The 23,813-nt window shown below is 37.0% G+C and overlaps 1 protein-coding gene across 1 annotated transcript; it reads right to left on the bottom strand.

Moving 5' to 3' along the window:
- Positions 1-2,119: 2,119 nt before the first annotated feature.
- On the bottom strand, positions 2,120-23,312 carry LOC146160718 (Golgi apparatus protein 1-like). Its single transcript, XM_083384324.1, has 27 exons — positions 23,121-23,312; positions 21,676-22,018; positions 20,732-20,880; positions 20,345-20,374; positions 20,074-20,160; positions 19,848-19,984; positions 18,566-18,668; positions 18,282-18,467; positions 16,623-16,745; positions 13,918-14,062; positions 13,106-13,353; positions 12,622-12,743; positions 12,130-12,231; positions 11,525-11,714; positions 11,088-11,228; positions 10,390-10,545; positions 9,835-9,942; positions 9,428-9,522; positions 9,106-9,223; positions 8,654-8,818; positions 8,163-8,314; positions 7,101-7,311; positions 6,515-6,616; positions 5,983-6,090; positions 5,516-5,636; positions 4,840-4,940; positions 2,120-4,145 (listed from the first exon to the last, which is right to left on the bottom strand). Exons 1-27 carry the CDS (start codon positions 23,289-23,291, stop codon positions 3,987-3,989), a joined length of 3,873 nt encoding a protein of 1,290 aa, XP_083240450.1. The 5' UTR covers positions 23,292-23,312; the 3' UTR covers positions 2,120-3,986.
- Between the last annotated feature and the right edge of the window lie 501 nt (positions 23,313-23,813).

The following is a 23,813-nucleotide window of genomic DNA, read 5'->3' as shown; positions in this document are numbered from 1 at the left end:
ATGTTACAGCCCAATATTCCTCAACAAGCACAAAAGCGTTGATCCTTCCACAGCAGGCAAAATCATGTCCCCAGGGCATGTTCGATAGCTAGGTAAATTGTACTTCCTCGCATTAAAATAACACCTATGTGTGGACCTTTTTCCTGTCTTCCTTCAATGCTGTGGGCAAACTGCTGCTTAAGAGCAGCTCCAGTGTGTGTTTATATGCTTTAGTAAATTATACAAATAAACAAGCTCTTGCTTAAACACAGGTATGCATACCAAAGAGGATAAGACCACATTAAATGTTGTCAACAAAAATTTAACTAGTTTTATTATGAAGAATATGTAGGCAACAATGTTTTAGACTGTCCTTAGGTCAGTGGTAAAAGTTTTTTTTGTAAAAAGGTAGGGCTAGTGAACCTGTGACTTTTTTGAACAAACCCAATCCCCCCAAAATCAAATATACACCCCGATTTGCCTATGTTTCCCTAGCAGGGTGCACTTTTAACCTTTAGTGCAGGGATGTCCAACATTTTATTATAGTGGGCCGCATTGACACTTAAAATAATTTAATGGGCCGCAGAACCGATAAAGTTTCAAGATTCAGTATTGGCCTTTATAATTATAACGGGCCTTTAGAGTTATATATATATATATTTACCCATAGTATACTATTAGTGTGCCCCTAAAAGCTGACTGGTACATTTTAATTAGGCTAATATTGAACGTTTAAAATACTACTTGGGAGTGAAAATGACTAGCGGGCCGCAAAAAAAAGCCGCAATGTGGCCCGCGGGCCGCAGGTTGGGCATCCCTGCTTTAGTGTCACCCATTTTTTTCAGCCGTGCAATAGCGAAATCTCGTCGAGATGTGCCATAATTTCCAGGCGGGCATTTGGTTAAAAGACTACTGAATAAGTTTACTAACAAGGCAGGCAAAAACGTTACCTAATTGTCATGCGTAAGTGACCAACAAATATCTTTAATAAGTAACTATAATTATGATACGGTAACATTGTAGTTTCCATTAGGTTAGTCCAATACATACAAACCAAACAAACTTCGATGCACATAAAGCGGTTGGCGTTGCCGTATCACTGCCACATAGCACGATAGCTGCGTTTTATCACACTCACCTATAACTACACATTACAAACAAACCCGCCCTTCAATGTCAGCAATTTTTTTAAAGAGCAATCGACATTTAAACTGGCACATTGCTTTCCTTGTATTTATGGCGAATAGCTACTAGCAACCGAATTCACTCACAAAGATCAATCTCATTTCTACCCCTTTAATTTTAATGGCGCGCTTGATTGATTTTGTATATGTCACGTGAGGCCAGGAGAAGAGGTCAGATTTGGCCCAAAAGCAAAATCCTTTGCTGTAACAAAATATAAAATCGTCTAGGACAACTTTTATAGGTTCTATAAAGTCATACTATATGGTTTTAAATAAAATAATTATATCCTAACAGTAAGACTCCGTTGCTTACGTGATCTTATTAAAAAATCGTTTAATTGATTAGCTTTCCATTAGTCAAATTTTCTTCATGACATTAAATTAGCTAAACCTATAAAAACGTAATCCGAAATATTTATTACCAGTAACTTTCTGTTTTGACTTTGGCCTAAGGAATATTAAAGACCACTATCTGACAACTGAACATCTTATGCACGTTTATAGAAAGCTTTTACCGGAATATTTGATAAAAAATGTGACACATTAGGGGGATTCTCCATATTCCGTCATTTATTTCCGATAACAGGCGCTATTTTGGTCACAAAAACGGCTGTTCGAGAAGATAATAATTACAGGCTACTTCATTTCTTGCGTAAAATAGACACAAAGTTTGAAATAAACCATTACAAGTCCACTGTGATTTCAGCAGAATATTTGCTTTGGGGTAAAAGTTTTCTATCATTCAAAAAGTTGGTATGGTATAGTTTGAGTTACTTTCAGTTGTGAGCTCGCAGTGGCTTCGTACAGCAAGTTTGATTCAGGCGCCGATAAAGAGCTACAACTAAATCAATAAAGGATTTTTTTGGAAAAACAAAAAACAAATAGGTTTTTATGGTTCAATGTTGTTTTTGTATTGACGCGTATTGCAGAAAGCCAACAAATCGGAATACATAAAGCTATGTACAATAGGGTTTATTTCTATGCCAACAAGTTTACATATGGTAAGTGTTTAATGGATTAACGCAGATAACATGTAAAAATATCATTTCAAAAAAGGCCCAAATGTTCTTTAGGGAAAGATGATTTGTTGATGCCTGAACGATTTAAAAAAACATGGTCCGCGCAATATTTGGGGAAAATGATAAACAAAGCAGTTGCAGGCGGCGATCTGACATGCAGAATGATACAGGCAGAAAATGCAATAACTGCTGACCAGTTGTTTAGTTAAGTTTTGACGACATTACCACAATTAACGAATGATTGTGCAGTCCGTTTCGTCAAATTATATTTAAACAGTTGTTAAGGGCAAAATATTAAGTTCAACATTTTGGTAAAAATATATTTTAGTCATCACAATGTGCGTTTTTTGTGTACACCAAGAGGAAAACACCTATAACAAATATTTCGCATGTTACTTAGTCTATGAAACAAACAACACACAACGTTTTCATGCATCAACATTAAACGTAATGGTTACATTCTTGTGTAAAGTTTCGAGATATGTACAAAAAAAAAATTTGTACATCGTACACAAGCTAATACAACAAAAACTCCGCAAATATAGACCAAACGAACATTTTGGTAAATCTCAAAAAAAAGTTGAATCATAACTACGAGCGACATTTCTAAAAAAGCTACAAAACAGCCAAGCGTTTGCAGCCTTATGCAAAATCTTACAACATATCGCCAGCCAGAAATATGTTGTCTTTACTACATCAAAAAATAAATACAAGCTGCTAAGAATATTTAAAAATGTTGTACAACAAAACTGCAAGGTCTAAGTGTTCCATAAAATATTTAAAACAAGGTAATTACACTGCTTTGCATCGATGCTTCCGATAGAGAGACATTTTCGACAGTGCTGATGACGTAACAATTTACAAGAATTGCAAGAAAAATGCAACGTAGTAATCTGAATGGCTACAGAAAGACGACGGACAGCGGATGGATGCCGAAAAAGACGAACACTATGATATGAGACAAAAAGGCAACTTAACCATAATAACATGCATTTTATACGGGTTCGGGAAACTTGTTTGGACAAACGGGCACTTATGTCTTTAAAAGAAAGAGGACTCTCTTTTATAAACGCTTCAAATTTGGTTTAACAAAAATAGAGTTCGGCAAAAAAGCGGACGGAAATGTGGTGGCATGAGGAAGGCAAGCGAATTTTGGCGAATGAAAACAAAAGCGTTCGGTAACCGAGAACAACGAACATCCCCATTCGGCCAGACTTTGAAAGTGCAATCATAGTGCACGCTAAGGTTACGCCATACGAGATACACGACGGTAAACACTACAAACATTACGCGAAGCGGCTTTGCCGGGGAAAGGGTGGGGTTAAATATCTCTTGCGTTGGAAATTATAAATCTCAAATATTTAACATAAAGTGTAACGTTTAAATATGCACGCTCGCATGACACTGAGAACGGCCGTGTAACACATTGACCTCAACAATTTAGCGCAAAACACGTCTCAAAAAGATCACCAGTTAAAATATTTAGCAGAAATAAGTCAGTGGTTGCCACTGGTATTATCTGCACGTCAAGGTAAATTTGTTTCTAACTTTGTTTCAAAAATAGACAAGTATCGAAGAGATAAAATAAGCCAACAATTGAGCAAAAAAGTATTTATCCAGTTAACAGGATCAAATTAACCAAACACAAGGAAATAAATCGGCGAAACAACGCATTTGTTGGTGATTTAAACAGGTCAGCTAGAAGTTAAGGCGGCTTCAGATTGGCAGTCGTTTAGTTTTCCAACGTTTGACGACGCACGTTAGTGTGGGATGAGCCCTCTGCCGCCATCTGGCGCCAAACAGGTCACCTCATCTTGCGCTCGCGCATTGAACGTTTCGTGAGTCGGCCGCAGATCGTTCCCATGAAAAGGATGCCGACCGCCATGAGCCCGATCACGGACAAAAGGTAAGTCGAGTTATCAGAGTTCAACACTTTCTTTGACAGCTCGCTCAGATTGGCGACCTGGTTAAGTTTGGAAGGAGAAAAAATGCGTATAAGCATTAAGGACACTGGCAAGTTTTGTTTGACTGTAGGACTGTAGGTGATGAACGTTTTTCATGTGTTTTGTCACCAAATATATAAACCCCACCTAGTGTGTTAACCACCTGCGTGAATAGTTTTCACAACTTTAAAGGGCCACTGTTGGAAGGACAACTCAGAAAAATTGTTTTAGGGTCGTACAGATCTATGTTATACACAAAAAATGCAGCCGAAATCCGTTTGAATAGTCGGATAAGCTAAGAAGTGTGCTTCCTGTGAAGTCATGCCTGTTTCATTGGAATCCTGCCCTTTTTTCCTAGGTAAACCTGGGTTTTATTAGGCAACATTACAATAATTTAACCTACCTATACTTACTTATAGTACCAAAACAAACAAAAGGTTAAAACGTTTACATTTTGCTTTCAACTCGGGCCCTTTCTCCGTGGCGACAGGTTGTCAGAGGACTGGGCCCAGACCACTAATGACTTGCTCAGAAATTCCCGGCCTCTTATTGTCCAATGGGATCAAGCCATAAACCTTACCCTTACTTTCTTTACTTTTTCATATTTTCTATTAGTTTTATTATTTTCTCTTTATCAAAAAAATAAATAAATCCGTTTGGAAGAGGCGACACGAAACATTTCGGTTTATCCATGCACACTCAGATTAAACTTACTCCGCCTACAGCTGCCTTCTGCCACATTTGTTGTCTGGACGTGATCTCCTCTTGGCAGGTTCCAGTCAGAGAATCGGAGTTGGTCACCAGGCACTGAATCACTAAAAACATTCACCCGAAGGTTAAAAGAGCAAAAAAAGACCGGTCGGTATTACGAATATCATATAAAGGTCGAGAAAATAAATACTAAATACACACCGTGTTATTAATAAAGTCAGGAGTTATTCACTGTACAATAATTACAATAACTTTTAAATCAGTAAAACTCATAGATCAACAAATTCGGTGAGTCTGCAATGGCTTTGGGTGTACTTAAATCAGTATTAATACTATCAAGCTGCTGTACACAAGCTGTCAAATGCCTATTCAAACTATATTTGTAGTGCTGACTCCTGGAAACTTTCTCGTGGCAATTTAAGAACCACTACCGGAACGACATGCCAACATTTGACTACAGGCAATGACAAATACAATTATGTCAATTCGTATAGTAAATAAACACAGATCGTGGTAAACTAACACTACACATCTGGCCGAAACTAGAATTGTTTCACAAAAAAACTACACAGATCAAATAAACATTCCCAGTTATAAACCCTTGCCGACTGTTTCGACAACGCGCTTTTCCATTTTAAACAAGGCGCCCGACGGGCTTATTAACGCAAGTAGAACTGACTTTTTCCGTTGCCTGGCTGTACCCGGCTGCAGAGACGGTCGATGTCGGTGGCGCAAGCTTGATGGAGCACAGGGTCAGCCTCGATGTCGCTCCTGCCCGCGTTAATCAGCACAGCTACCTCCTGTAGAATAAAGCAGGAATTAATAGTCGATAACGAGCGATTTTTTGTACTGGCGATCACCCGTTTTTGCATTTGAAAAAATTACAAAAAAATTAAGTTTATTGAGAGTAGAAAATATTCAATATTTCTTAAAGCATTATTAATTTTTTTTTTTTTTTTTTTTTAGTGAATAAAATAAATTTTAGGCCTTTCTTACAAAAAGAAGCATACAAAATGAAGCGGAATTACATTACCGTTTCGCCAGAAACATAGTGTAAAAATAATTTGGACAGGATAAAGTTATGAAGAAGTGACTGGTATTTTACACTTTCAGAATATATTTTGGGCTGATGACCGGATTACTTACAATAGCGCAGGCTGTGTGTTTGGCGGCGGCCAGGCTTCCCTTAAGGTAAAGGTCTTTAAGGCACTCAACAACAGTGTCCGGCCTGTCCGCGTTGCAATGTTCTTTGATCTGAAGTGACAAAGGCATGTGTTAAAAAAACAAAGTTCTGGTCTTCAACCTTTTTCTTAGATGTATACTTTTACATTTGGCAATTTTTAACAGCAATGAAAGCTTAGCTTGTTAACATACATTGTGCATACGCGATTATACACACAAATTATAGTTACAAACAATAACCGACTTACTAATTTTTAAATATTTTTTAATTAAAACGGTTTTAGACAAATTCGTAATGAAAAAATGAATATACATACATATAGGATATAGGTACTCTGTATGTTAAGTTAATTTTTGTATAGCAACTAAATAACAAATAAAGAGTATAGCTTTATTATTTTCAAAGTTTTATCAGGTGTTGTGAGATCACAATTATTTTTATCGAACCGCGAAAAAGAGTAGCATTTAAACCAGTGCTGTTCAGTTCTATACTTACCGGGCCGACGCACTTGAGTACAAGCTGTGGGTCCAACGCGAAGTCGGCCTGTTGTTCGGCAAACACCTCGGCCATATGTGTGTTGCAGCTCGGAGACAACGACTGCAATTTGTATTTTGCATTATAAATACAACACGTTGTTCTACTTTGATAAAACAAAATCAAAACACCGGCATCCACGTTAAAATAGTAACGTATAGCAGCGAACAACGAAGTTTAAGACGAAATTAAACATTGGAAACAATTTTTTTTTCATATTTCGTATTAGAATTAATCCAAAAAATCACGTTATATACAGGCAAACAGCAGCAAGTTTTGAAAAAATCGAAAAGTTTTTTTTTTCATAAAAATAGCAAAATAACAATCTAGTTTTGGGTAAGGTTCTTAGAACAGAAGCAAATTTTGACGTATAAACCTGAAACATCATCTTTGAACAATCCAACCTAATCAAATTTGCCTGTCTGATCAATAAATTACCTCATTCGTATCGGAACCGAAAGACAGCAGGAAATGTATCAAAATAAATTACGGAATAGCGGACATTACACCTTCCAGCGAATAGAGTCGTCTAAGAGCAGCGGCTCACCTTCTTAGGCGTGGCGTCGGCCATGACCTTCTTAAGGCATTCGTACACCGGACCGTCGGGCATCTCGCCGTCTTCCTGCTCCTGCTTGCCACGCCTCACCGCGCTCGAACAGTGGCGCGCGATGTCCTTCTTGCACGAGTCCAACAGCTCCGGGTTTAGGTCGATGTTTTCGAACATCTCGCGGCGCCGCGCGTAAAGCAGGTCGCGGCATCTGCGAAAAACGAGAGCGGCCTACGGTTTGTTTTGAGAAATTTGAAAATGGAGTGTGTATGTATAGCGGTTGAAAGACATCGCTTCTTTGCCTGCTGCCTAAACGTCTGCCTGGGCTTACGGGTTCTACTTATTTTGCACTGTGGTTATACGGTCGTAATTATGAGGACTGGAAAGAGTATAAGTTTTTTCAAAGACGCCGTTGTTTTATGTAAGTTAAGAACTGCTAAACATGTGCTTACCGACCACGGACTAACCGCTTAAAAACATATTAGCAATAGTGAAACAATACATTGAATTAAGTGTAAATTGCCATCCAAAACTTAATAAATTAACTTTACTTTAGAAGTCTGTTTTACGATAGATTTAGGCTTATTACATTAGCTTGTTGGGCTAATTAGTCACAACTAAAGGTCTACAAAGCTAACCTTTAGTTTTGTTATTAAGCTATAGCGATTAATGAATTATTAAAGTGAAACGAGTTACCCATAATTTTGAACATTTTGTTCACACACAGAAATAGGATTTTAAATCGTAAACCTAGACAGAAATGCCATATTTCGATATGTCAATAAATCGACATATTTTTGAGTAATCATCAGCCTATTTACACAATGACCACCTGGTTTGCACGCAGTGTTTTTTTAAAGGTGTTTTGGGGGACCGAAACGGTCCCCCAAATTTCTCCAGCGGTTTCCCAAATTTTGGACTTGCACCTTTTTGGTATTTAAATGAAACACTTGCGGTCTCTTAAAACTACTTGGCGTTCACCCAAATCAATCCCTACTATAGCACTACTCCGATATTTTTTCGGTTGGACAAAATAACGGAAGGCAAATCGAATTAGCTCACGGTTTATCGATGTTCTTCTTGTAGAACATAAGGCAATTGACGATGTTCTGGTGATTGTTTCCTTCCAAGTGGCTCATGCAGTAGGACTTTATGCTGGCTTTGCAGGTTCGCATCAGCGTGAAGTCGAGGTCTTCGTTCTTTGCCTCGCTTGTCTGCGCAAAATCAAACTGATTATTTAGCAATGTTGAAAATTGGTTGATTTTGCCGGGTTTTTGATGCTGGGTTTATGGCGGATTTTGCGACATCATCGAAAAGACATTACCAATTGTTTATTTTTCACTTTTTTATCAGTTGAAAAAGGAATGCAAAGCTGATCTACCCAAAGGGAATAGCCCAAGATTACAAACGACAAGACGTTTTTTTTAATCTTGCATGTATGAAGCATCATTTATGACATATTATTAGTTTCAAGTTGGAGACGGACACGGAAATAATAGAGACATAATTTCACAATAAAGACGAAGGAATAAAATATGTTAGGAAGACTTTACCTGTAGCTCCATGATCTTCTTTCGGCAATCCTTCGACAGTGAGACGATGTTGCTACGTAGACACTCGAGAATGCGAGCCTTACCGGCCTTCACGTCAGAACAATAAAGCTGGTGGTCCTTCCTACACGCATCGTCCACATCTGGGTTGAGTTCGATGTTTTCGTGCTGCCAAACGAAGCAGTTTTTGTTAGGGATTTTTTTGGTAGCAATCAGTGAATAAAGCGTTAATATAACGAAATGGCTTATGAAGCTTTTCGGATAAAAATCTTTACATTGCACTACATCCTGTGCATTTTTTGTGACAAACAACTCGCCTTCAACCGACGTGAACTGGTTGGTTTCTACCTTTATGTCAGAAAGCTAGCAGTGTTAATAAAATAATGTAAAAATGCCACTTCAAACCAGACAACTTCAAGTTGGCGAAAACATTTTAATGGTGTTTTTGAACTGACCATTTGCAGATTTTCTACTGTGAGTTGTTCCTGGCATTTTCCACTGACGGGCGACTTCTTTTCTGTCCTCAGAGCTGCGTTTCGAATCTCTTTGCTGAGGCACATTACAACGTCCGCCCTGGCACGCAAGACATGTTCATTTAAATATAAAATTCTCTAATATGAAAGGATCGTGTTGCTGGTCGATTAAAAAAGTTATATACACATCAGGGGTTGAATCGAAGGGTTTTCTACAAAAGTTCAAGAGCCACATTTCATATTTTGTTAAAAGGTTTTTTTGTTAAAAGGAAGAACTACTGTGGTTCTGCTCGTTGTCACTTACTTTGATCTTGGTTGTGGATTGACGCAGAGATTGGTGATGTCCTTCTTACAAGCCTTGAGGAAGCGATAGTTAAAGTGGTAATCCTTCATCTCGATCTGCGATCAAAATAAACCAAAAAAAAATCGCAAACATTTATTTGTTAGATAACGAGGAAAATGGACAAAACAAAAAATAACGAAAAATGATTTCCAAAACCGTGGTTTTGTATTTCCCAAGTGATTATAGTGTGTCATCGAACCAAGGCGCAATTTCTGCATTGGCTCACTCACAAACAAACGTAACCAACACTGGAAATCAGGTGACACTGTTTAACAATAATTTGCATTAAAATCTTGAAAGCTTTGGCTCAACCGTGCTTTATCAGGTCTAATTGAAAAGCAACACTGTAACCTAATTCTACGCATTACCAGTTGAAAGTGTAGGATACCAGCGGCACACTCCTGGCTCTCCATGTCGTCCTTGTTTTTGATCAAGCACTCCATCACCTTTCCCTCGTCCTCCGAGTCAAGCACGTGCTGTAAAGAAACTCTAGTAAGGTACAATACAGTTCCACAAGAAGGACTAGTCATGAAAACGTCACACGATTTAAGTCGAGTACGCACTCAACCACCTATTGGAAATATATACCCATGTTAATACAAGGGCAAACTTTTTGGTGTCTTCCTGGGACACAATTGCCATAAAGATTGACAAAAGTGTTTCAACGGTTATTCTTGATTATTATATTACTTTAAATAACTAAATAACCAAGTAATATTGGTGCGATCCAATTATATGCTCCAATTGCAATGTTTATCGTTCCTTTAAAAAAATCGTATTAGTCAGGATTACAAACAAGCAGCTGTTACTTGTTACTCAAGATATAGTAAACAAACCAAAAAAACTAGTAATAGTTATTGGAGGGCCGCTTTGAAGGGCTTTCGTTGCCGCTATTTCACAGTGGCTCCTAATTGAGCACTCACCTTGCAATATTTCTGCAGCATTGGCTCGCAAGCGGAAATGAGGACGTTCTCGAGGTCGGCCGAGTCCTCCGACTCGAGCCGAGTGAGCTGCTGGATTTCCTTCCTGCAAACCGGGTTCGTGATGTTCTCGTAGTGATCCTGGAGGCAGATCAGCTCCTAAACAACAAAACGTCAAAGTCTGCCTGGTTACAGGTGCATCTAATATGGCTATGGACTAAACTTGCGTTCTAAAGCTTTTGTCGCGAGTAATACTATCACGTTTGTTTCGAAGTACAACAACTAAAGCAGATATCACGGTATGTATATTTGTTGAACATTTCTACTCGTAACTGTGCAACTGATTAGGGCGGATGCAAATAACGAACATGATATACGAGTGGTTCTCAACCGGTGAAAGGCGATACATTCAATTATTTGCTTATTATTAACGCTATTAACTACTGCCAAATTATCGTTTCTATTACCTACTGCAAAAAAGTGCCGTTTTGGCAGGACTACTGGCATAAACAGCTCGCTTGTCACCAAAACTAAACAAGACAAAAGCCTAGTAGCATAATAGTTGGAGGTTGTAGTGAGACATAGGAATATCAAAGCCCATACAGAAGTAGGTATCATTTTGAACGTTTCGAACAACTTTTCAATGTTGAAAATGATATACTTCTGTATGGGATTTGATATTCTTATTATAAAAGCCTTACTTTGCCGCGTTCCGGCACGTCCTCTGAGCAGAGTCTTCCCAACGACGCTCGGCACTTCTTCTCCAGGTCGGGGTTTAGGTGATAGTCGAGCGCGCGTTGCTTTAAGATTCGGTGAACTTCGTCCTGACAAACCGGGGTTAGCTGTACGAAATAAAAATCGTTATTGATAATTTTTTTTTTTTTTTACTAAAACTTTAGAGAATAGAAGAGAATAAAAATCAAGCCCTTTTCAATGTTCACTGGGGATGTGTATATGTATGTGTGTGTGTCGAAATGTTGCGGGTTATGTCATAAAATAATTCAAGCATGTAAGAAACCTTTGGAAGCCACAACACAGCTGTTATCCTTTTGGCATCGAACTTAAACAGCCTAATGAAGTTCCCCGTGTTGTTAGGGGAATCAAAAAATAGGGTCGGGCTGCAATTGATCTCACGCACCTTCGGTTGGTCCTCGTCGTTGTGTCGGTGCAAGCAGGACAGGACCAGGTTGAAGGGCATCGTGGCAAGATCCTCGGATGGGTCGTTTCCATCGTCGTCGGGGTTCTCGCCAGCGCCGTCTACCGGCGGCAATTTATGGCAGTACTTTTCGGCGTCTGCCTTGCACCGCTTGTGGAAGATCGGGTCCAAGCTATCAAGGTAAAGAATTGGCGATAAAAGCAAGCTGTCAAGGTTAAAAATTGACGATGGAGCTTCGACAAGGACTAGGATCGTGTGTTAGTTTACAAAATTATATCAAGCGATAGCGGATGCCTATATTGGAGAATAAGCTGACTGTTGTTGAACTAGGTAAAAAGAAACCATAAGGGGTTTGCAAGGCAAAGGATTTGGAAACTCTGGGACGACATTTCTTTAGCGAAAACACATTTGGGTCTACAAACGATAAGTGATGTTACTTGTTTCATGAAAATCTGGTAATAACAATATCTTGTAAAAACTGTCGTATGTTTTGCAAATAAAACTATTTAACGTCCCTGCGCAGTCTTGGTTGGCACAATTGGCACATTAATGTTTTTGTTTACACTCTTATGGTGCTTGGTACTCACAAAAAGTCCCTGCTGATAAAGTATTGCAGTTCCAGCATATGCTTCTCGCACTCGCGGTTCATGTGTGGTGAGTAGAGCTGCTCCATAAGGCAAGACAAGACGCTGCAAAACGAAACAAAAAACATCATCTTTCCCACTTCCTACCAATTTACAGTTCCCTGAAGGGCACATAACGCTACGATTGTCGAATAGACAAAATACCTTGCAGACCCAGTCTAAAAATAGCATTCGGTTTAATCAGGTTTGGGTACAGGTCCCAGAGTCTATTTAAAAGTATTGATAAGCAGAAATGGAATCCGCTTTCGGAAAGAATGGCAATGACATTCACAGCACAGTTGGTCATTATTTTTTTACATACGCCAAAGCAAACTCTTTCTCTCCATGTTACTAAATGTCTTTAACACCACAAGCATATAAAAATGTACAGTGAAACGTCGTACTACTATGAATGTTTGCACGATGTAGGAATAATGCTACAAAGGATACACTTACAGAGGATCGCCTTCCGGGAACTGACTGCACGAAGTTGTGATGACGTTGCTGCATGCTGACGTCAGAACCGTGTCCATTTTGTAATCCGACACCACTTCGGTTTCCTTTATCAGGTGCATTATCTGCAAGAGAAACAAAAATATATATAGTTGTGCATCACACCAGCTTTCAATTGCTTTGAACGAGTTTCGTAAAAAAAACAATCGTACCAAAGGCAAAACTGTTTAGACTACACGTTCCATACAACACGGCAGTTTTGGTGTCCGGGTTAGTTCAGTGTGCGATATAAAGCAAACCCACAGTTAAATACACGTCGTAAAGACAATTTTATGGGGTCTAAGGCCCATTCAAAGAGACTCGTTGGACCACCTTGGAAACATTTCGCGAAGGACATCCAATGGCTTGGGAAAAGTTGAGAAAATTCTATTTCAGACCACCGCCGTTAAACATCTTTGTATCGAGCGATTAAACGAAGAACACTCACGGCTTCTTCGCATTGTGGGGTGAGCGGGGGCGGTTGCTGCTCGGCCTCATTCTCGCTCTTGACCGGCGGTGGGGCTTCGGCGAGCCCCATCAGGCAGTGAACCGTCTCCTGCTTTTCGATCTCGCCGCCACAGTGCTGGTTGATTGGGATGGCGCACTTGTGCACGACCTCGGCCGACAGCTCGAAGTTCTCCATCAGCATTCGTCGGAAGTCGATCAGCTGGTTCTCGCACTTGGGCGCCAGCAGCTCTGCGGCAAGAAAACAATGGAAGGTATGGCTTTCACAAGGCGACATTTTCCCTGAATTAAATCAAAGCAGACATTCTTCACAAAAAGCAAGGGGTAACCACATACATTCCTAGCCTACACAAATAATATTAAATTTTAGTAGAGATCGACCGACTCATTACAATTTTGTTAACCGATACTCCATACCGATAGGGATTTTTTATATACACGAGAAATGTTCAAAACTTGAATTAATTGAAAATAAAATTCAAATATTGTTTTAGTTTATATACCTTTATTAATTATTACATTATTATTTGCATATTAACTTGGTGTGATGCTAAAACCCAATTTTTGTTTATCAAAAAACGGTAAGTTGTTCGTTGAAGCGAAATAAAGGTGTATCTCTAAATTTTAGTATATTATATTTTGTTGCCGACGAATTTTTATGCTTTTATCATACAGTAGATAGGCTTTAATTAATATTATTCCTGACAGTAAATATTGCTTCATATTCGATCAAACAAGTGTGTCAGTTATGGAAAATACAAAAGAATTTCCATAGCAGGCGCAACGTTTTTTTACCTCCCCTAAGTTTGGCTTCCTCGAGACAGAGCATCATGGTGGAAAGGCCGATGAAGTCTTTCGCGTCGTTGGAGTCGTGTACCACGGCACCGGCGCAATACTTCTTCATGTCCTGGCGACAGCCCTTGCTTAAGCTGTAACTCGCCTGAGGAAACATATGGCTCGATGGTTAAGTTGTGCACAACTAACCACGTAGTTAGTCAGGCTTGGGTTTCCACTTTTAGTTATGCGTTGGGTTTATCATTTATTGCAGCGGTTGTCAACTTACGGGACACCTTAACCGTCCGTGAAACAATTACTATCGGTCCGTCTGAAAAGTAGTTGTTGTTTTCCATTAATCCAAAAAAACTTTTTATAATTAAATGTTATGGTTTCTCAATAATTAAGCATTTTTCATAAGTCACCTTAGCATTGGCTTCTTCGTGGTGCGATAGTTGCTACGTTAAATAGTGAAATAAACCACTTTTTGGACAAATTATAAAATTGTTAACAACAATTTGCGTAAAAGGCAAAGGTTAAATAAAAACAAAGGGTGGTCTTCTTTAAATTGTAATAATCAATCTGTTCTTTAAATTGTAATAAATCAAATCCGAACTTGACCCTTTCGCAATTTTAATGTGGATAAAAAATAAGCAATCTTGTAACAGGCGGCTGCGACGCTTATCCAAACGCAGAGAGCCACGTCGCCTTGTCAAATATCGTGCTTGACAAACGGTTACCAGGAACTAAAATAGAAACGTACAGTCTGGAATTATAACAACTAAGTCCCGAGAATTTGATCAAATACGACAACAAGTGGCTGCAATTATTGTAAAACAAATAGCTACATCTATGTTTAACAAGTAGTAAAAGCATCGGCTGTTGCCTATAAAAAGAATCCAGTTTGGCATTTAACCCGGAGGCAGAAAGGTGTATTTGGCAAGTTTAGCGGGACGCCCATTGTGTTCGAATCGGTATTTCCGCTATGACTATCACTTCGCTGTGTATATGGATGTGGATTGTTGATAAACCTTTATAAGGTCCTTGTTTCTTAATAAACGACAAACGTTTAAAATTCGCTTAAAGACCTATCTTTTTCACTACTAAATTTAAGTCGTTAGGCAAATAGCAATTTCGCTCAAACGATTTCCATCACAAAAAAGTAAGCCAGGTTTGCTTGGTCCAAAATGTCAACATTCTCAATACAAACCCTAACAATTGGTCTACATACTTCTTTTTCTATCCATGCCTTATAGAGACGATGCAATCCACAACCGCATATGTTAATGAGGGAACATCCAGCAGTAAATGTAAACAAAGCACGTAAACGCAATTGTTTATCGCGATGACGCCGCGAGTTTGAGACGCACAGCCGAAGCGGCGGCGTGACTTGTAAAAGGCGAATTTACCGGCTCCAGGCCATTCCACTTCTGCCACGTGAACACATCCAGTGAGCAGAGTGATACGGAACGCGTGCCCTGGGCGAAAAATTGCGCTACAAAAGGAAACAACGCTTGATGCTGACATGGCGTTACGGCGCTAGTTTCTAGTACAACTTTTAGGTGTATCGCAAAGTTAGTTAGATAAAAAAAACTACAACACAAATAAAATGCAAATGATGTATGAATCAATTGAAGTGACGACCTATAAAAAAACATCTTTTCACAAGTGATTTTGGTATTATTGAATTTTCGAAGGGGCAAGTCAAACCATTGATTGCAAGCAAAGTTTATAGGGGTGTTATGTAAAACTATACCCAAATTAAATATTAGGCAAAACCATGTTATTAAAAGGATATAAAAGGCAATTGTCGTCACGAATTTTATAAAATTTTAAAACAGTTTTTAAAACAACAAAAGACTTTCGTGCGCCCATACTACCTAACATAGCAAACAGCTGGTCTATGGTAGAAGAGGAAAATCGGGATTGAAGTAACTTCCTTTTATTCATATGCGCGTCTTTTAGTGGCGCTGGAGACGACATTCTTTCCAGTTTTAACTAAGCAGACTTAACGATTTGCATCGAATGAAAATATTCGAGAGTTTGGTGTAAACGCACCATTCTAGGTAAATTAACCATTTTCGACAATAAGGTCAAAGCAAACCGCGGAGAAAAAAAATCGTAAAATTATTTCAACATGACAAACAAGTTACGTAGTTAAATGTAGTTTTACTAGACTAAGTCTTGGTAATTACAGGGACGTAATGTACAGCTAGCTTCCCCGTAACGAAGCTCAATTGGACAGTAACCAAATTGGGCTACGTTTGATAACTTATAATTAACCCAAAACACTTCATCAGTCTGGACTCCTTACAAAATCACCATATACTGGGAAATGGTTGAAGTAAGCTTCCCTTTCCTTTGTTTGTTCCATGACCAGTAAAATAATTAGGGTAGTGTCAGTATGAATAACAAAACGATCATGTCGGTTATCTATAACATAATTAGTCATATTAAACCTGTTTTTATTGTGATTGTGATTGAGTGTATCTAGTTAACGCATCCATCTAAAATTGTATTTGTATCCATAGAAAAAAAGGTATTTCAAAAAGAGGAGTAAATATAAATAGGAACATTCTTTTGAATATTGTAGCTGCCCAGGGTAAAATATTTTACTAAGTGCAACTACACCTGTTATTATTGACGTTGCTAATTGAGAAGTTCAACACATTTATCAACTAAATGCATATATATCAACTAATGTAAAAAAGCATGTATTTTCCTACCTTGTAATCGTTGGCCACTAGTTTTTGCCTCGTTGAAATTGCATCGCGGCAGCCGTGCGTCATTTCAGGGCTGTACTTGTGGTTGAACAGGCATTTGTAAACCCTTCCCTCACCGGCGACAACCTGGCAATTAGAAAACACAATGTTTTTAGTTAAAGTAGTAATAACGTAGAGACACTTTGCCAGGTCTCAGGGAGTCCTTTGCCAAGTCTGAAAAAGCTTCAAATTTCCAAAAACGCAAATAACTTAATAACAGAATCAACGAACAACCCCCGAAAAAATCGGCACAGCAAACCTTAGGGAGAAGTTCTTCACAGTAATTTACTTTCGGCAATCCAACAAAACCATGTCTGACAAGTTAACGTGATTCCTGTTTTGATGGCGCGAGAATGTTTACGATGACAATCGCACAAAAGATATGCAACAAACGATCCAAAATCAAAATTGCAGCACACAATTTAATAATTTTTTTGTGTAAAACCGAAGACTATTTCAACACTCTACATTTCTTGGTTATCGAGAGGTAAAATTCAACGGCGTGTTAAAAGCCAAAAGTGACCGTTGATGACGTTTGATAAATCAGGTAATGTTTGGAGATCGATCCGTAGTCGTTGTAAGTAAAATAAATAAAAAACAATAGTAACATTCGCTATCCCAAAGTGCTGTAAACTAAAGGGATATGTAAACCGTAGAGATTAATTTTGCAGAATATGGTGTACTGCATAGATAAATTTGTAGTACTTAATTGCCTTGGAGGAAACGTGCCAAGCGGTCGAGACTCGTGACAGTAAACAATTAAGTGCAAGCCTAATGAAATCCTAAGTTAAGGAGGCACTCCAGTCGTACAAAATCAGAACAACCTTTGCAAGAATGGGTGGTATCACGGTCAATGCACTTATGGCGCATTTTTACTTTTTAACACGTATAAGCAACAGCAGTTTTGCCCTCATAAAAAATCCTAAACTGCGGATAATTCAGGTACAACAAAATAATTATAGAATTCCCCAGAGCCACCAAAGCCAAACCTTAAAAAAAAACGAAGTAAAATAATTAAATAAACGCTGAGGGCAGTTTGTGAGTAATGGGTATGACCGTCTGCCTTTGTTAACGCTGCTTGTAAAAAAAAGAGTAGAAATGCGAAAAATTTCTTTTGTGCTGCAAGCATGCAGGTAAACATTATTCACACAGAAGTTAACAAAGGCAGTAAACAATTGTTCAAATTACAATTAAAATGACATGAAGAAAGGCTTGATGCTCACACAGTATGGCACGGTACATTTAACCTAAAAAAATGTTTTGTTTTTTTCTGCATAGAATGTATGCTCGTTTTAGGTAATTAAACAGACTACACTAGCTGTTACTGCATATTTTAAATCACACAAAGTCCATAAACAACCCTAACAGCAAAGTTAGTAGCCCAAACCTCGAAAAGGGGCATTAATTTTACCATCAAACATAAAAAGCACCTAGAAGATTTTAATGTAAATGGATTTGTTTCATCCCAAAATCAAAAGTGAAAAAACCTGTTTGGCTTATTAAAACTTAACTTGATCCAAAATTAAACTTAGGGCAGCCAGACAAAGGCCTAATAATCCTAAAACAGTTAACACGTTTGCAAAAGTGAATTTTGTTAAGGTTATAATTGAAAGTTAAGCTCACATGATCACAAAGTCGGTCCCTGACTTCCCTACATTTGTAGTACATGTTTTTGTCAAGGTTATAGTCCTCGGCACTAAGTTCTGCTATGCGTTCAATCTGCTTCTCACAGTTCGGCTCAAGTTTCTCTCCATTTCCAAAATGATCTTCAAGACAATTAATCACCTCTCCTTGAGTGTGGCTCAGATGCTGAAAAGATGATGAAAAAGTGTTGAACATTACAAACAGGCTTATATAGATCATATACCTATGTAAAGCACTCCGCTTTTATACTTTGGGAAACTTACACTTGCATCAGGATTTTCGTGGGGATTTGAAGCAGCAGTGATTCTTCCACATTTATAATGGTTGATGTCATCTTTGCAATCAGTGAGTAAATTGCACACCAATCTGTATAATAATATTTTTTGTGTTTTAATTAAGTTACACAAAGAAAAATAAGTCTATAAAATTTAAATTTCCTTTGCAGAAATAACTTCAACAGTTGTTATAAATAAATGAAGACAAAGTTGACAATTAAAATGGGTAAAAAATGTTTTTTCAACTAACACGGCTTACATTTGTCTGTCTAGTGAAGCAATGCAAACTTATAGCAAACAATGTCTAGAATTGCCTAGTAGTTTTAATATGAAGTCAATAATCATTTGGGTAACAATGAAAAATTATCTCCCATGCTAATTTTGGAATGGGATTGTGACACCCTGACTAATCATAGCTTTTATTTTAGACTCAATTTATTTAAAAAAATTGTTTCTGCATACAATGTGTGGTTAACTGACCAATGAGCTTTTTCATGAAAAGGCAAAATTAGCAAATGCAATATATTATACAGTGACAGTGTGGCATTGACTTACTTAGGAAACTGTAGACTTGATTGACTTATGTTTACTACAGTGTTTTGACCAATAGTTTTAACGTTTTTTGGAGGAAACACTACGACTCTTTAAAGTGACTTTTTACAAACTGCAATTAATATCTTAAGTGTGGCAAATACCTTACAAATCTGTGAAACCCCAGCTATGTCACTTGACAGTGCTGTAATAACTTAAGTCAATGACTTCACTTAAGTGCATTTTAGTCACGGTTTACAAATGACTGAACTTGAAGTCTGTTGGACAAATTGACTTGACTTGACTTAAATATTTTGGGCCAATGACTTAGGTTTTAATAAAGTGCTTTCATTATGACTTTTTGATTATAAAATTGAGTTATTTATTGAAGTTTTGCACATAAAACATTTGATTGCAATATGTTGGTTTTTGGTTCTATTTTAGTAGAGGATATTGCCCATAATCTGGACTAAATTACCAGTTTTTATAGTTTAACGTTTGATTTTATGCCAAGGACTTGACTTGCTCTAAATATGACTTGACTGGGACTTTACTTGTCATTTATTTGAAATGAATCGACTTGGATTTAAGTAATTTTAAAAATGATATGACTTGGACTTAAGTCTTTTCACAAATTACTTGACTGGGACTTACCACACTGTTATTGGGTATTTTTATTAGGAATGTAAACATAATTTACCCCAAGAGCCTCACAGAAATGTAATTAGTAAACTTATACCTGTAATCGCTGAACACAATGCTTGAAATTTTCCGCAAAAAATCTTTACAAGGAGGAATTTCAATCTCAGTTTTGTGTTCCAACAGACATGACAAAAGTGTACCCTTTTTTTGGCCAGGAGCACCACATTCAGAAATCTAAATAAAACATGGTTCAGTTATAAAAAACGTCAAATATTCCTTATTAAAATGAGAGCAATACAAAACATTCAATTGCAAACACTTACCGTTTCGATTGACTGCCTGCAGACTTGTTGGGCAATCAATTCAAACTTCGGATTTTTAGTAATGTTGAGCTTGTATGACCAAATCAGCTAACAAAAAACAACTATAAGTACTAACAAAGTAAACCATAACTACAAACAAATCTTTCAAACTATAAATAGACTTATGCATGTTTAAACTTTTAAATATTTATATATAAACGTAAAAGAAATGCATATAACTGTACAGAAACAAATCACATATTGCATACAATAAAAAAATACTAATGCTTACGTGATGACAACCTTCTGAAAGATCATTATCCTGAAACATAAAAAATACTAAGTTACCAACACATCTAAATAGTATTCCTACCACTTATCACTATTTTACTGTTATTAGCAGAACATTGCTCAAACCTAAGAATATGTAAACATTGTTAAAAGTCAACACGGTGTGTTTTGAAATAGAAAATTCCTAAGTGTTTTAAAAAGAATAATCTTGGTTGTTTGTTTCAAAACAAACAACAGAAAAACTGGACCAAAAATGAAATAATAACCAATAAATGGGTATTACTAAAATCTACTTTATATAATAATAAGGTTATAAAACACGCACATTGAAACAATTAAATAGGCAATGTTCACAGGATAAAATATCACAAAAAACGCACAATAATACCTCAACATTTTTTTCATTAATACATGTCAATATATCAAGGTTGTTTGAAATGTGCTTTCCTGAACAAATCCTTTCAATATCCTCTGAACATTCTGGAGTATCAGCAAGGGTGCCAGCTTGAAATAACCGACGAGCTCCTTTGGCAATAGCTTTAAGAATAACAATTAATGTGATATATGCCATAGGAGTGCAATCAACAGTGGGCTTAAGAGCTTTTTCGGCACAGTTTACACTAATTTATTTTAATTTTGGTTGGGTTAAATATATGCAACAATTTGTTTAAACTTGTGATTTTGTATCAATCATTTTTCGCCGAATTTCTGCATACTACACATTTCCTAAATGTTAACATGGTACATACTACATTTGAGTTTGGTTTGGTCTTTTTGTAAACTGTCTTCCAAAACACCTTAATATCTTTAAAATAATTGTCTAAAGAAGTGACACAACATAAATAAAAGTTAGGAATGTTGTTGTACAGTACTAACACAAACCCTTATCACGACAACCAACAATTACTTTTGATAGTAACAATATACTGTGTGGAGGCTAGCATTCTCATAATATTATATAGCTTGGTGTGAAGAAACAAAAGTCAGCTCACCGAGAGACACTTTGATGCAGTGATGCGCATTTCTACTAGACAGTTTTTTTTTTCAAGTTTAAATAAACGTTCTTATTTTTGGTAGATTAAAAAGAATTGGTTCGGTTACCAAAATAAATTGGTTCGGTTAAACTTTGGCACGGGAAGAAGTTATAAGATAAAAATTGGCACGCCGGCATGTTTGAGTTGGACACCCCTGCTTTAATGTGTTACTAAAACACAGTTATCCAAATTATGCAGAAAGTTATTAAACTAACCTATAGGTGATTCTGCATTTTGTCTTTTGCAGATTAGGGAATTGTATCAAAGTTAGTTTTCACCGAACAAAAGTTGTACATACCTTGTGCAGCAACACCATTTACCATGTTGTTAGATTGAACAGCATTTGCATTGTATGGGACATTTTGTTCCACATGGTTGTTGACTTGTGCCAAACCTTGGCCAACTGGATTATGAACAAAATCCCTAGGCTGGTTGGCTTGGTTTTGATACTGAACAGCATTGGGAACTAGCTTTTGTTTACTATAACTGTTTTGGTTAGCAACTGGCATTGCTTGGTGTGCTGGATCATTTTGGTTTTGGTTGGCAACTGGCATTGCTTGATGTTGTATGTTAATTTGGTTGGCAACTGGCATTGCTTGGTGAGCTATGTCATTGACTGGTTGTATCTTGTCACTATTGGCCTAAAAAAACAACAAAAAACAAACAATTTTTATGCAAAAGTATATTATTGTTTTCTTCTGGCCCTTTGTCAAACAACTAAAGAAAACAATTGGTTTTATAATATTCAATATTCATTGACGAAAAAATAAAAAGAACTGTTTTGATTTGTGCCGGCAAAATTATGAGCACAAAGTATGGCTAAGATATAACTCTTGGTAATAACTATAACTATAGATTAGAGATAGACCGATAGATTGGTTTATCGATAATATCGGCCGATATTTGGCTTCTACTGATATATCGGTATCGGTAAATGTAGGCTGATACTTTTGCCGATATTTTAGTACAAAAATATCATATAATTTTTTCTGCACAACAAACAACTTAGCAATTTTTTTATCAAAAAAATTTTGGTTTTAGCATCAGGTCAAGTTAATATGCAAAATAATTGTTTAATAATTAATAAAGGTATATGAACTAAAACATTATTAGGATTTTATTTTCAATTAATTCAAGTTTTAAACATTTCCCAGGTATATAAAAAAATCGGTATCGGTTGAAAAATTGTAAAAAATCGGGTATCGTATCAGTATCGGTCCAAAAAATGGGTATCGGTCGATCTCTACTATAGATGTCCAATACTTGATGTTTCTTTTCGATACCAGATATTTTAGATAGAAAGTATAGCTTGATCCACTTACTAGAACAATAGAAAAATAGAAACAAGCAAAGAAGTTAAAATTTTGCCTGTTGTTAACCAAAAAAATACTAATTAACCTTTCAAGGTTAAGATCCTGGATTGGATCGCAAATTATGGATGAAATTACTATATTAATCAGGTAGCGCATTGGCGTTAATACAAGCCTAGGATTAGATTAGCAATGATACTAACACTTGGCATAGCACAAAAGTGTCAAACTTTTAAAATTCAAGGGCATTTTTTTTAAATTGTACAAAAATGATTATTAATCACTAAAGTAATACGACATCTTTGAGTTAGACCCTTATGGCATAGGGTATTGGCCTATATTTTCCGACATCCCTAGAAATACCCATATAACTGCTACATTATTAAAAAATAAAATAAAATAAACACTAATCCATGAACTAGTTTGTACTTACTGCATTAGGCAACTGATTATTATTTCCAAGTTGGTTATCAGGCAATACATTGTGTTGAGGATAACGATTTACAGTGTTTTTAGCCTTTAAATCGCCATGTTGGGCAACAGACATAGATATTAACCCGAAACAGCACAAAATTAGTAAAGGTTTCCTAACTTCACCAGACATCTTTGTGTGTGCCTGTTTGAAAAACCTGTTTGAACAAAAGCATGAAAGTTTGGAAGTATAAAGCTGGTTTACACCTTGTATAAATATCTTTTTTAGTACTTATGTCAATATATATTGCCTTAAAATTTTGCATGGTAGTTTTCCATAAGATTTCTTAAGTTTGTTTACCAGAAACAATTTCACATTTTTGCAGTGGCTTTAGACAAATGTTTGCTTTAATTATTTTATCCATTCATTTCACAAAACAACTCAATCTGTAATTGGTGTAAAATATTTGTGAATCCGAGTCTATGTACTCCAAAAATTTAGGGAAGATATATTTTTACATTGGCATTTAAAGTTTAATCACAATACTCTCCTTTTTTTGCTAAACAAAAATGTTTGCATCAAACTATCTAGTTTTTAGGACCACCTGGCCCAATTTTTCTAGGGCAGTGGTTCTTAACCAGGGTTCGATCGTACCCTTGGGGTTCGACGCAGCTGTTTCAAAGGGTTTGGCTAGAACTTCCTCTGAAACATAAT

This window comes from Ascidiella aspersa, chromosome 3 (genome assembly GCF_963924565.1).
Source record: "Ascidiella aspersa chromosome 3, kaAscAspe10.2, whole genome shotgun sequence".
Classification (NCBI taxonomy): domain Eukaryota; kingdom Metazoa; phylum Chordata; class Ascidiacea; order Phlebobranchia; family Ascidiidae; genus Ascidiella; species Ascidiella aspersa.
Note: the sequence above shows the minus strand (reverse complement) of the source record. Positions and strands in the feature narration are given on the sequence as shown.

Coding starts and splice junctions, on each gene's coding strand:
- LOC146160718 (XM_083384324.1), bottom strand. CDS start 23,291: ATGTCTGGTGAAGTTAGGAAACCTTTACTAATTTTGTGCTGTTTCGGG. Junction 20,881..21,675: donor AAATGGTGTTGCTGCACAAG/GTATGTACAACT, acceptor TTATTCTTAAAG/CTATTGCCAAAGGAGCTCGT. Junction 16,746..18,281: donor GGGACCGACTTTGTGATCAT/GTGAGCTTAACT, acceptor TCTAATTGCCAG/GTTGTCGCCGGTGAGGGAAG.